Source organism: Cloeon dipterum, chromosome X (genome assembly GCF_949628265.1).
Source record: "Cloeon dipterum chromosome X, ieCloDipt1.1, whole genome shotgun sequence".
In the NCBI taxonomy this organism is placed as follows: domain Eukaryota; kingdom Metazoa; phylum Arthropoda; class Insecta; order Ephemeroptera; family Baetidae; genus Cloeon; species Cloeon dipterum.
Window position 1 is genome coordinate 16,003,495 of NC_088790.1, and position 13,385 is coordinate 16,016,879.

Consider the following 13,385-nt stretch of genomic DNA (forward strand, 5'->3'; position numbering starts at 1 on the left):
GTGAAACATTAGAAACAAAACATAACACAACACCACGCGCAAGAGGGGCGTGCCGGAGCTCGTGCCTCGTGTAGATTGGCCCATCCCCCTTTTCACATGCTTGTTAACCACGTTGTTTTTGTTTAGACCGGCTCACTCTTGGCTCAAGTGAAATTTGCGTTTTTAATCGCATTTTACGCTCTAGAACGCTTCCATTCAGCCGCTCTTCGACCCTTTTACATCTCCCGGGTCTCCTGAGGCGTACCATGGGTCGTAGAAAGAAGATGCAGAAGCGAAGGGAGCGCAAGAAGCCGGAGGACCAAAACAACGAGAAAAGGGGCTCCTACAAAGACATCGTTAAAGGCAACGAGGGCTTCGAGAAATACTACAAATCCCAAAACCTTTGCTCCGACAGCGAGTTTTCACAGTTCATGCAGACTATGCTGCAGGACCTTCCGGCGGCCTTCAGGATTACCAGCTGCAGGGGACAGGAAAAGGGTCTTTTACGGTTCGTAACAATCCAGCGGTCTGAATCCGTGTTTCTAAATTCGCATTTTATCATCATAGATGCATTCAAGAAAAGCTAGATGCAGGAAAAATTGATGCCTTTGCCCTACCCTGGTATCCTAATAAACTGGCGTGGCAGCTGAACATGTCCAGGCGGGACATCCGAAGAACTGAAGCCAACTTTCAGCTTCACAACTTCCTGGTCGGCGAGACTGAAGCGGGCTTCGTGAGCAGACAGGAAGTGGTCAGCATGATTCCGCCGCTGGCACTGGACGTGCATCCGCATCACACTGTCCTGGACATGTGTGCCGCGCCCGGCTCCAAGACGGCGCAACTGATCGAAGCCCTGCACCGTGACGGCGACGCCATCCCCTCGGGAATGGTGGTGGCCAACGACGCGGACAACAAGAGGTGCTACATGCTTGTGCACCAAGCCAAGAGGCTCAATTCGCCCTGTTTGTTGGTCACCAACCACGATGCCTCTGCCATGCCTAACTTCCAGCTTGTCAAGGTTTGCTTCTTCTGATCATTTCATTGGGGAGTGATTCCATGAGAGATTTGATATTTTTGGTATGTTAGGGTGCCTTAGAGGTGTTCAAACAACCAAGTTTGCTTAAAAAAATGTAATGCACTTTTAACGGATAACGGGTGAAGTCTTTGAGAGACATCAACAATAGTTAGAATATTTTGAGTTCTAATTATGCAAGAACATTAAACTCTGTGCCAAAAGATACACAGTTTGACAGCTTGAAACTATTAAATTAAAACCACATTTTTAAAATTTTAAAATAGAGCAATTTTTGCAATTAGTCTTTATTTTTGAATAGAAAAAATGTGATTTTAAATTTTTTTCAGTATGGGGAAAATAATCAGTCTGTGTAACAGGCCTAGAATATTTCAAGAAAGTGCAAATTTTATTTTGTGAGACACAATAAACTTGTCTATTTCTAAAAGATCAGCTTAAAATTTATCACGTGCTTCTGAAGATTACTGCATTTTTTATAAGTTTCAATAATGACATTTTTCTCTTGTTAGTTTGCAAAACAAAATAAATAATTATAACAATAGTAATTCATTTAGAAAAAAAATCTTGTCATTCAGGATGGAAAAGAGCGTGTGTTGAAGTTTGACCGCATCCTGTGTGACGTTCCGTGCTCAGGGGATGGCACCCTGAGGAAGAACCCTGATGGCTGGGTAAAGTGGCACCCTGGCAATGGGAACAACCTGCACGGCATGCAGTACCGCATCCTGAAGCGAGGCGCTGAGATGTTGCAGGTCGGAGGCAAGCTGGTCTACTCCACCTGCTCGTACAACCCTGTGGAGAATGAGGCTGTCGTGGCCCGCATGCTCCTGGAGTCGGACGGTGCTCTCACCCTGGCAGAGATTCAGCTGCCTGGCCTGAAAAGCGTGCCTGGACTCACGAAGTGGACTCCAATGTCAAAGAACTTGGAGCCCTATGATTCTTTTGAACAGGTAAGAAATATTATCTCAACGGGTTCTGCTATATCGTTTATTAAATGAATTAACATATATCTAAATTTAAATAATGAATCTTTAGAACAGAAGAGAAAAATTACACACGTAGGTAATTAATGAAATTTAAATTGAACCAATTTCCTCACCAAGTTAAGCCAATCGTTCATTTTGAATTTCATAAATGAATCTATTAATTGTAAAATTAAAATAATTTTGTAATTGGGGTAGCCCGACTGGTTTTCTGCTAAATCAGAGTTTATTAACAAGAATTAATTAATTCTAATTAATTTTTTAGTTTCTGTTCTCTTACTCTCTTATTCAAATGTATTTTCCTTGAAATTTCTACCTAACAAGATAAAATAATTATAATTTAATGTAAATTATTTTCCAGGTTCCCGAATTGGTGCACACTCAGATGCGGCCACAATTTTTCCCTCCTAGCGAGGACGTCGCGTCGACTCTAAACCTGACTCGCTGTTTACGGATTTTACCTCACCTGCAGAACACAGGAGGATTCTTTGTAGCCGTTTTAGAGAAGAACAAATTTCTGCCGTGGGAGTCTGCAAACAGGGTTTGCGAGAGCCCTGGTGAGGAAAGCCAAGAGCAAGAAGAGGGGACTGCTGCACCAGCCATGAAGAAACGGAAGATTTTTGGCTTCAAGGAAGACCCCTTTTTCTATTTGGCCGAGGATGACGAAACCTGGCCTTCAATAAGAGACTACTACAAAATCAACTCAAAGATGTTCCCGTCCGTCCTGTTGGCGCGCACCTTGGAGGGCCGCAAGAAGAACATTTACATGACCAACGAAACGGTCAAGGACGTTGTGACCCTTAACCAGGACAAACTCAAAATCATTAACACCGGCGTGAAAGTGTTCTCCCGGTGCAGTGTGGATGATATGACCTGCGACTACAGGCTGGCGCAGGAGGGTCTTCCCAGCATCCAGGCCCTGATCACCGACAGAATTGTTCAGGTTCGTAAAGAGGACATGATCAAGCTGCTGGAGAACGACAGTGGCACCCTGCCGCCAAAAATCGAAGAGTTCTCTGCGGACCTCTATGAGAAGCTTAAGGATTTTAAAATGGGAAGCTGCGTCCTGGAGTACAAGGATGATCAGTTGGAATTCCACCTGGTTGGCTGGAGGGGCAAAGTCTCAGCTAGGGTCTACATTGCCAAAAGCGAGAGGATACACTTTTTGAGACTTTTGGCAGCCGATGTGTCTAAGTTTGAGGTTAATAAGTTTGAGAATAGGTCTGACTTGGCTGCCGCAGAAGAACTAGAAATTCCACAAGACCCAAAAGAATGAACATTATATTTTTGTAACTGTCAATAACCCTTTTTAAGTAGCCTCTTGTGTTTTGAATAAATTTTTAACCTAAAAAGTTGCACTTGCAAACCTTATTTTGTTCAATTTTATTGCAAGATTAAGGAAACCAATTTACTGATCATGTAAAACTAGTATTTCATGAAGACTTGAACTTTTCACAAGTACCAAAGTGTTGTGGTTGGATATTTTGGAAGTTATATACATGAAAGAAAACCTAAAATATGAATCATCAGTAAAATTCAATGCACATCTATTCACAAAAGGGACTATTTGCTAGTTATCGTAGGTAAAAATTCCAGGCACTTGTTTGAGTTTCTCTTGGCCATTAAGACAAAAACATCCAAACAACTCGCAAAACTATTGCCACAACTAATGGTACAATAATAGATATTGTGTACATCAGGTGACTATCTTGAACACTATTACTAGCCAGTTGAGCAGTGTTTCCTTTACACCTGGCAGCCATTAGTTGTTCAGAGTCGACATCAACAATTTCTGCAATCATGTAATGTCTCCCGGTTTCCGTCACTCTCACAGTCACCACTTTTCCTAGTATTTCCGGTCTCTTGGGCACCAAAATCTAAAAATGGAAAATTTAAAGTCCGACTATTGGTTAGAAAAAGGAGTAAGCTTACCTGATGGTAGCTTTTGTTGTGGGCAACGTAATGCTGTTTGTCATGAGACAACTCTGTCACCAAAGCCTTGTAGGTTTTTCCTTTGCAACCAGAGTAAGGTTCATAAGACAAGAAGAGGTCTGTCAGCTTTTTCGTGCGCCGTTTTACCTCAGCTGGTGGAACTCGCTCCATTTTAGCTAATCATGTCGGATTCAGTGATTAAAGTAAGTGAGATAATTTTGTAGTACCAGCAGGTGTGCCGGGACGAGGGAAAAACTGATTGATGTACAAGCTTACAAACTTGTACTTCATGCACAGATCAAATGTCTCCTCAAAATCTTGCTCACTTTCAGTAGGGAAACCACAAATTATGTCCGTCACAATATTGACGTCAGGAACACTAAAATCAAAAATTGAAATATTTAAAAATGAATATTTGAATTTAAAATAAATTACTTCTCCCTCAAAAAGTCCACGAGGTGTTCAAAATCAGAGCGAACATACTCCCTCTTCATGTCAGCTAACACGCCATCACTTGCCGATTGGACAGGAACATGCAGAAAACTGCGTGGATTAATAAATTAATAAATATGAACAGGAGCTTCATTAAAAAAGAAAATAATTTCAGGCTCAACTTTTAATTTTACAAAGTTTGTAGCATATTTTACCTGTAGACTCTGGGGTGGTTGAGGATTTTGACCATTTCTGGCAGCAGCTCAACCATATAAGGTGGGTTGGTCATGCCAAGACGAAGCATGCAGCCATCAGGGATAGTTTCCACCACCTGCCAGAGCATTTCAGTCAAATTGGTGCCAATGTCCCTGCCGTAAGCACCAGTGTCTTCTGAGGTGAGCCACAATTCGCAGACGCCCTCTTCAAACGCCTGACGCGCTCGTGCCACTATTTCCGCTGAAAATTTATGACAGAAAATTTGATTAAATGTTGCGTCAAAATTATTGATTTTTTCAATGCTTTTAACTTAAAAAAGACAACATTAATTTTTCAAGAGCAATAAAAACAAAAAGCTAAATTCGTTTAGTTACCAGGTGGATAGCTGCCCAGATCTCCTCTGGCGTGTTTAGTTTTGCAGTAGGTGCAGGCGTTAAGGCAGCCAGTGCTAATGGGGATGATTTCAATCAGCGGATTGCGCCGAACTTTGGGCAACAGGAGGGAGGCACCTCCAAGCTTCTTGCCTCCTTGTCTCTTTGATCCAAGCAACCTGACAGTATTGCCTGCAAAAAGGTTGAATTTTTTGTAATTTGGATTAATCAAAAGCATCTAAGGCACCTTTCAAGGTCTCTTCCACCACTTCCACTACTCTGTCAATTTGCTGCACGCCAATTGTGCTAATGTTGCTCAGGTACCCAGACCTAGGAGCACCCTGAGGCACGCAGCCTGCTACCACTAAAGGTTTCCCTTTGGCCATTTTCATATAATTCCTATACACGAATTTTGTTGCAAAGAAATTTATTTAATTTGCAGGATGCGAGAAAAGTACCTCAAATGGTCCTCAGCAGGTGTTTTCACAGTGCAGCTGTTTAAAATCCAAAGGTCAGCTTCGTCTCTTTGATCTAATAATTTTAACTTAGTATTTGTATAAAATGGAACTTTATTTAAAACTTATTATACCATCATTAACAATTTGATATCCATACTCCCTTAGCTGGCCGGCCATATATTCACTGTCAGACGTGTTGTGAGTACAGCCCCAGGTTTTGAAATAAATTTTCTGTGTGCCAGGAATGTGGCTGTCTGTGTTGGGAACCTCACTGGGTCTTAGCTCCAACAATTCGCTGACCTAATACATGCGCAAATCAAAGAGACAAAAAAGGTGAGAAGTTTGGGTAAATTATTTAACGAAATCTCACCTCTTGTTCTTTTTCTACTTTTGCGCCATTCTGCGTGTGCCCGTTAGCCACGCGGGTACGTAACTTTGAAGGTTCGGCCGAAATTAAGTCCTCAATGTCTTCTACAACGTCGTCTCCGCAGGGTACAGGCATTTCTGCTCAATTCTTATGTCAAGATTGAGAGGTGAATATCAACAAAACTCATGTGGCCACAGGTGAACGATGATAACAGGGTGGTAGAAAAAGGGATGTATTATTAGTACGCCCCTGAATGAAGAACTTGGAGAAACAAGATCAAATTTTCAAATTAAAGTAGATTTTTTTTTATAAAATACTTAATTATTAAATTAAATTGACAACTTAAACAAAGAATAATGTTAAAAAGATAAACAATTATTTATCAAATTTAAAGTTCTTAATTTGCTCTAGCATTATTGAGTTTAGAAGTCTGCAACAAAATTGCGCACGCATGCCGCGCGAGGGGCGTCGCTATTGGCCTGGCCGACGAGAGTGACGTCACGTCCGACATTGTGTCAAGTGTGTCAAGTGAAGAACAACAAAAATATCCGTGCCATATCAATGTTTTAATTAGATTTAAGCCGAACACGCTTGTCCGGAAGGATCTAAAGCGGGCGTTGGCCAACGAACTCGAATTCTCCACAGTCGGCGGCCGAAGAAGCAGCAGAGGCGCGTTAGCCAGTGGCAATTTCGGTCGGTAAGTAGGTTGCCTTGCCGTCTCCGTGTTGACGTTCATGCGTTGATTCGGCTGCCGAATTGGACAGATATGACGATGCCGAGCCCTCCGGAAACGCAGGAGCGAGCGGCGGGCAGGTGCAGTCCGTGCTTCAGCGACGAGGGCGTCGTCACCTGACCGAGGAGTGCCGATGTCGTAGGTGCGCAGGAGGAGCCTCCAGCACCTGCTGCAGCCGCGGACACGACCATCAGCGGCCCTCAGCCGGCAGTCAAGAGCAATAAGAAGAAGAAGAAGATGAGCGCAGACGAAGAAGGCGAGCTGCTCCAGCGGGCCATCGAGGAGCGCGAGTGCATCGTGCGCAGGTATGAGGTCGGCCGCTCCACAAACTCGAACATCGACCCTTGGGAGGACCCGGAATTTGAGCTTTACTCGGTCAAGGACAAATACGGATTCCTGCAGTGAGTACAATCAGCTACCCTGATGCGCGTTTTTCGCTACTGGCCATTATTGTTTTTAGCCAAAAGACCTTACCCAAGGTAAAGGACGCGAACGAAAAGAAGCAGGCGTTTGTCCAAGTGGAGCGTGAGAAGAAGTGGAACAAAATGACAAACGGCTCCAACTGGAAGAGCTTCAGGTCCTCGGAAAAGCTGCGCAAACGCATTTTTAAAGGCATTCCAGACAGCTTTCGGTCAAGGGTGTGGGGACTTCTTCTTGGACTGGAAAACATCAAGCAGGAGCAGAAGGGAAAATATGAGGTAATCTTCGACTTGTTAATTTTAATATATCCTCTCATGTTTAAAATGTTAAAAAATAATAAACCTATAACTTAATGCATTCTCTAGATCATACATTTATTTATATTTATATTATTAATTAAAACCAGTTTTATGGTTATCTTTTCAACTTTCCATCCAGATAAATATCACATTTTACACAGGAAATGCGAGACCTTGCTCATAAATGGTCGCCAGACATTCGGCAAATCGACTTAGATGTGAACCGAACATATCGAGACCATGTGGACTTCCGGGAGAGGTACAGCGACCGGCAAAAGTCCCTGTTCAACGTGCTGGGCGCGTACAGCATGTACAATCTGGAAATAGGCTATTGCCAGGGAATGTCGCAGATTGTAGCGCTGCTGCTGATGTACTTGGATGAGGAGGAGGCCTTCTGGGCGCTTAGCATCCTTGTCTCCGACCAAAGATTTGCCATGCACGGTAATGCTTCATTTGAAATGTAAAACAAGTATTGATTTCGTCAATTCCATGAATTAAACATTTTATGGTAATTTTATGGGTACGTCTTTTTAAAATATCAGATGATGAACGGTTCAAAGTTCATCTGGAAAATGATACTGTTCAAAGAATCTCTTCAAGGTCATTAATTGTATCACATTATTTGCTTTCCTGTTTGTTAACTCGTAAAAGTGTGACATAATGTTTCTCTTTATAAAGTATGAATCATAAAAATTGGAAGAAATTCATACACAGCACAGTAGAGAAATTAATTTATTTCTTCAAATTTAATTAAAGGTGTGAAACGCTCAATTGCTATTTCAAATTAAAATGACTACATATTTGCAACTTTTTTTGTTATTTGATAACTAAAAGAATAATATTATATTTTTTGAATTTCGAATCCTTCTAAATTAAATAATACTTTGTTTCACTGCTTTGTTCAATAACACTTAATATTTAAAATAGAAACATTCATACCTTTTACATGCGAATTTTTGATTGAAATGTTGCAAAAATGAATAATTCCCAAATTTTGATTGTTTGTAGGCTTCTTCATTCCCGGCTTTCCAAAACTGCTGCGCTTCCAGGAGCACCATGACAAAATCATGAAGAAATTCCTGCCAAAGCTCAAGAGACACCTGGATAAAAATGGCGTGGACACCGGTATCTACACTTTAAAGTGGTTTTTCCAATGCTTCTTGGACCGGGTATGTTCCAAATTTATACAAAGATAAACATCATCAAAATTTGTATTTTAATATAAAATACCGACTGGTCAAACCATATAAAGAAACAAGAATCACTATAAATCTTAATTATCTGACTGTGTGGCTTGGATTAAGCCAAAAACTTGACTTAAAATTAAGTTTGCGTGATTAGATATTTGACTGCAAATTTAGGAAATAAGTGATGAAAAAAATCTTCTAAAACAATAATGCGATATATAGATGTACAAATTCTGTGCACTGGAAATAAGGCTGCAACTGCTGCCCTATCAAAAAAGATTTTTTGGAAAGTGATAATGATAACCAATATTTTCAGATTCCGTTTTCCCTGACGCTAAGGGTGTGGGACGTGTACCTGCTGGAAGGGGAGAAAGTGCTGACCACGATGGCCTACACACTGCTGAAGATGCACAGGAAGACGCTGCTCAAACTAGGCATGGACGAAATCCTGCAGTTCCTACAAGTAATTATCTTTATACACTCCAGGACTTAATTATTCTAACATTTATCCCCTCTCAACAGGTGAGGCTGGAGCATGAGTTCGGCTTTGACGATGACACCGTCATGGCAAACCTCAAGTTGTGCTTGGACGAATTAAAGAAGGGCAAACTGGACTACGCTGGTAGTGCACCTAGTCATGAATTGCCGCAGAAGCCCTTCGGGCTGTTCAACCCGCCCACTATTCAGCAACAGGTGCGCCTTGCATGATTTAATAGCTCCACTGTGTTGACTCTCATCTGACAACAGGTTGGCCGTCGCTCCGACTTCAGCCAGGTGGAAGCAACTGCCAGGGACAACGTAGCCCTGCGCAGAGACACCGCCATGGCCGAGGCAAACGTCCCCGAGTCGCCTTCGTCAGGTGATGAACGTCATGGTTCTAGAGCTTCTGCTGATGAAGGTGCTTTTGCTTCACTTTGTTTGTGTTTTGCTACACGTTGGATAGGGTGCTTATTTTGTGCCCACGGGCTTGTGGGTTGCTTTTTCGTTGCATTTTTATTCAAACCAAAAAAATGGAAAACATTTAAAAAAATCAATGTTTGCACAACTCCTGAATGGTTTAATTAATGGCTGCACAATCTTATGAAAACATGTTTAATTTAATCCAGGAATTTATCACCATTAGATCACTTTTGGTTAAAATATTTTGCACAACTATTTATAAAAGTAAAATGTGATTCAGTGCATAATAGATGATATTCTATAATTAAAAAGAAACCTTTATTCATTCTTCCCCCTAGAGAAACTTCATATATGGCATCAATAATTTTGAAATTAATACAACTTTTTATTACTAATCAAATTATTTTCATACACCTTTACATTATTTAGATTCAAATTTGTTTTGGTTATATGTTGCGTCTGTAATTTTATGTGTGTGCTAAACACTGATTGTGGGGATTTTTCGAAATTAGCAAGCTCCTAGAGCTTGAATTAACTATATATAAATGTTATCTCTACGCAGGCGGCTCAGCAAAGTTTTCATTTGAGCCTGAGGAGGCGAGTTCGGTGCTGGGCTCGAGACGCTCGCTGGCGGAAACCAGTGTAACCTCGACTGCCGACCTTTCTGTGTTCTCGAACGCGACCACGGCCGGTGGATCGGCGTCCAGGGCATCACAGGACAATTGCTCGGTCACCTCTGAGCACGTGGGCGTCAAGACGCACCGCAGGCTGCCCTCCGCCGACTCGGTGACGCACTTCGGCTCGGGCAGGTCCACGCCGAAAGCCTCGCTCTCGGGAGACCACCTTCATCCCGCAGCAATAGGTAAATTCACATTTTTAGACTGGCATGAAGTAGTAGTTGTAGCTAGGCTTGAGGGTCTATTATAAAGCTGGTTCTCTGACCGGTGCAGGTCGTTTGGCAATGTGATCATGGCGTTGAGTAAAAACACGTAGAAATTGAATGCACCAATTCTGCACCGAATGCATTGATTTTACACAGTTTCTATTTCCATAGAGTCTACCAATAAATTATCAGCATGATTGATTAAAAACTTGCTTTGTAATCATGTTGAAACATTTCCCATAAGGACTTAAGCAGCCTCGTTACTATAGCAGACTCTTTCGTAAAGCTAGAAAGGAGCTGCTTGACATTTGGTTAACATCTCAACACAGTTGCTATTGTGTCTTACTTGCGCCATTTTCATTGCTAATAATATTTTGTGCGATGTATTATTTGTGTTTTAACATTTGTGTTTTGGTGATGTTGTTAAAAAATGTCCTGCACTACTTGCTTTTTGTCACAATGTCTCCATTGTACAAGTAATTTGCAACTTTCTCACTATTAATCGTGGTAATTGTGTTGTGAAAAACGCATGAAGTTGGGACTAAACCTAAGCTCTAGAGTATTGATGAGTTTTTTGGATAACGCTAGTTCCAGGTCAGGCCATTCAGGAGGCCGGACTTGTAGAGTTCCTGAGAAATGTAAAATATAGAGAAACGGTTGTGTGGTAAGCTGGATTTCTTGTTCTCACAATATCCTCTACAGCTTAAGCTTTTCAGACTCGCTCTCTCTTGTGAAAAATTATTGCCTCAGCATGTGTAGGTTTTCAAAGCTTTTCTCTCTCTCTTTTATAAAATTGGCGACTTTCACAAGCGTTAACTGAATTTCTGACCGATTCGCAGAGTCGATGGCGCAAAGGAAGCTGTCGGACGGGTCGCGGCACTCGCCGACGGCGCCCCGCCGGCTGTCGCACCACGAAAACGGCTCTCCACGTCTGTCCAGACCTGTGGGCGGCGGCGGCGGCGGGCACAGCCCCGGCAGCCACGCGTCCTCCAAGGACGTGGTGCGCATCTTCGTGCCGGCGTCGCAGAATGGGGACGCGGTGCCGCCGCCGCCGCCCCCGCGCCAGCTCATCCTCAAACCGGGCGACCCCAACAAGATCCGCATCAAAGTGCCCGATCCGCTGGAAGACAAGACACCGCTGGTCGAGCACGGCCGCCTCCTCGCCGCCCCCACAAACGGCTCGCCCCATTGACCGCAATAAATCGACTTTCGACGCCCTCTTGACCCCCGAGACCGATCCCTTCCCCCGATGCTGCAGCTCTGATCAGACTCTGGGACTGAGAAATTAAATTTCTTTTGTTTACTAACTGCGTGGAGCTTACCAGTGGGTTTGCAACTTTCATGTGGATCTGCGATTCTTTCTGGTTATTTGCGGTAAGAATTGGTAGTTGTAAGCCGCTGAAATATCACAATTTATTTGTTACTTCCAAATTAGATCATTCTATGGTGCAGACGAGGAAAAATTTTATTTGATATGCTACAAATAAAAATGAATCTTCGTTTAAATTGTAGCTAAAATTTCATCCTAATTTGTTAACGTATCTTTGAGATACAAAGAAAGTTTCGGAAATTCAAACGTAAATCCCATTTGATTTCACAGTTAGCAATTAATGAATTCAAAATATTTTATGTAAAATTGTTCATCTCAATCCACATTTTTTATTTTTCTCATTTCTAACCGTAAAATGATAGAGAAATTTTCCAATTCCATCTGCAATTTTCCTTGATCTTTTGACATCAAGATTTCGATTACGACTGTTTATTGGCACGATTGAACCCAAAATCAAAGGAGCCGTAAATTTATAGAAAACCTTTGGTGCCACCGGTCAATATATGATTTTACGCAAATGGCGATCCCACATATTTTATGTGTACGGGCCATTTTGTCTTTTGCATTATTATCCGAAACCAATTTTTCTGCCACACAATGTGATGAATATGTCACTTTGGAAACTTTTGCTTGGGGTCTGATTCGCACAACTGCGGGGTCTCGGGTCGCCCAATCCCAATGTAAGAGCAAGTGATAATTAGTTGGTAGAGTTTAGCCATTATTTTCAATGACTTTGGATTCATTTGGGCGAGTATGTGTGATATATTATGAAAACCCTGACTAGCAAACGACTCTCTGCTCTTTGAGGCTGCGCGAGTGCTATTTTCACGTTTGACAAAAATTCCGTCAGGGCCTCGAATGTACATTCCAACCGCAAGTGATTGTTCGATGATATTGTCTGTGCGATGTTGTTGAAATTAGTCGAGATTAAGCTGATTTGATCCACTCCCTTGTGATTCCCGCGAATTTCTGTTTCTTTTTTGTGCGGCGGTGACCTACGATGATAACATTCGACATGTAATAATGAAAAATTGCTCTGTATCGCCTCTTTCAATATATATGCATACAAAATTAGACACCTATAAATACACAAACGCTATGTAAAATACTTAAGAATTTGAGGTCACAGCGACACCTTGCGATGAATGTAATAATAATAATTATTTATTTTCATTACTGCCTATATTAGGCCTCGTAGAAGGTGAGACAAACAAAAAACATTCACAAACAGAGGAGAGAATAATTTTTTGAGATGATATGGTTGTTGCGAAAACTCTTCTAAATGGGAAAAACACATACATAGATGAACATATTTTGCTGGCGTGTAAATACTAGAAAAAGACGACGGTTTTGCAAACTGTCGCAGCGGACATTCAATAATAATTTGTCACTCTCAGTCAGTATTCAAAGAAAAAATCTTAGAAGGAATAGTAGACTGTAGGAAAGAAAGAAAGAAAGCAAAGTATTTTGAGCGCAAAAGCTTCTTCAAAATATATTACAACTACACATGGTTCCAAACTTTGGCATTTTACTATTTGAGCTTAATTCATTCCAAGTTCAAACCTTTAACTTTTTGTATTTTTTGTTGCTTTTGTGTACATACATTTGCTGAACTGTGCTGCAAAAATGACAGAATTGTACCTTTTTTAATTTTAATTGCCAATCAAACAGTGGTTTAGCTGTTTTTCATTTTGTTAGTTATTCTAACTTATTACCCCTTACGTTACGTCAGCCATGTTATTTGTGTCTATTTTTTGTAAATCAACATTTACGTTAAAAACTCCAAAAATTGTTATGTCGCAAATAATTTTTCAATAAAATTTCACAAAAGTTCGAAAAAGTGACTCATTTCAAAATAAAATCCA

The 13,385-nt window shown here is 41.4% G+C and overlaps 3 protein-coding genes across 7 annotated transcripts; 2 read left to right on the top strand and 1 right to left on the bottom strand.

The window, feature by feature from the left end:
- The first annotated feature begins 92 nt into the window (after positions 1-92).
- Nsun2 (tRNA (cytosine(34)-C(5))-methyltransferase Nsun2) lies at positions 93-3,363 on the top strand. The gene is made up of 4 exons (XM_065495224.1): positions 93-487; positions 547-997; positions 1,588-1,959; positions 2,354-3,363. The coding sequence occupies exons 1-4, from the start codon at positions 246-248 to the stop codon at positions 3,266-3,268; spliced, it is 1,980 nt and encodes a 659-aa protein (XP_065351296.1). The 5' UTR covers positions 93-245; the 3' UTR covers positions 3,269-3,363.
- LOC135946821 (threonylcarbamoyladenosine tRNA methylthiotransferase) lies at positions 3,352-6,049 on the bottom strand. The gene is made up of 10 exons (XM_065495235.1): positions 5,772-6,049; positions 5,533-5,701; positions 5,402-5,474; positions 5,191-5,342; positions 4,947-5,135; positions 4,572-4,812; positions 4,360-4,467; positions 4,152-4,303; positions 3,925-4,100; positions 3,352-3,869 (listed from the first exon to the last, which is right to left on the bottom strand). The coding sequence occupies exons 1-10, from the start codon at positions 5,901-5,903 to the stop codon at positions 3,615-3,617; spliced, it is 1,647 nt and encodes a 548-aa protein (XP_065351307.1). The 5' UTR covers positions 5,904-6,049; the 3' UTR covers positions 3,352-3,614.
- Positions 6,050-6,251: 202 nt separating this feature from the next.
- LOC135946819 (USP6 N-terminal-like protein) lies at positions 6,252-13,360 on the top strand. 5 transcript variants are annotated; one of them, XM_065495228.1, is made up of 11 exons: positions 6,252-6,465; positions 6,533-6,902; positions 6,962-7,199; positions 7,382-7,661; positions 8,229-8,389; positions 8,724-8,870; positions 8,930-9,100; positions 9,155-9,305; positions 9,870-10,169; positions 10,779-10,854; positions 11,030-11,170. In XM_065495228.1, coding segments are annotated over exons 2-11 (1,689 nt in total). In that variant the 5' UTR covers positions 6,252-6,465; positions 6,533-6,738; the 3' UTR covers positions 11,031-11,170. The 5 variants fall into 5 exon arrangements, with proteins under 5 accessions (XP_065351300.1, XP_065351301.1, XP_065351297.1 ...); XM_065495229.1 differs by lacking the exon at positions 11,030-11,170 and adding an exon at positions 10,907-10,924; XM_065495225.1 differs by lacking the exon at positions 10,779-10,854 and having other exon boundaries at positions 11,030-13,360.
- The last annotated feature ends 25 nt before the right edge of the window (positions 13,361-13,385 follow it).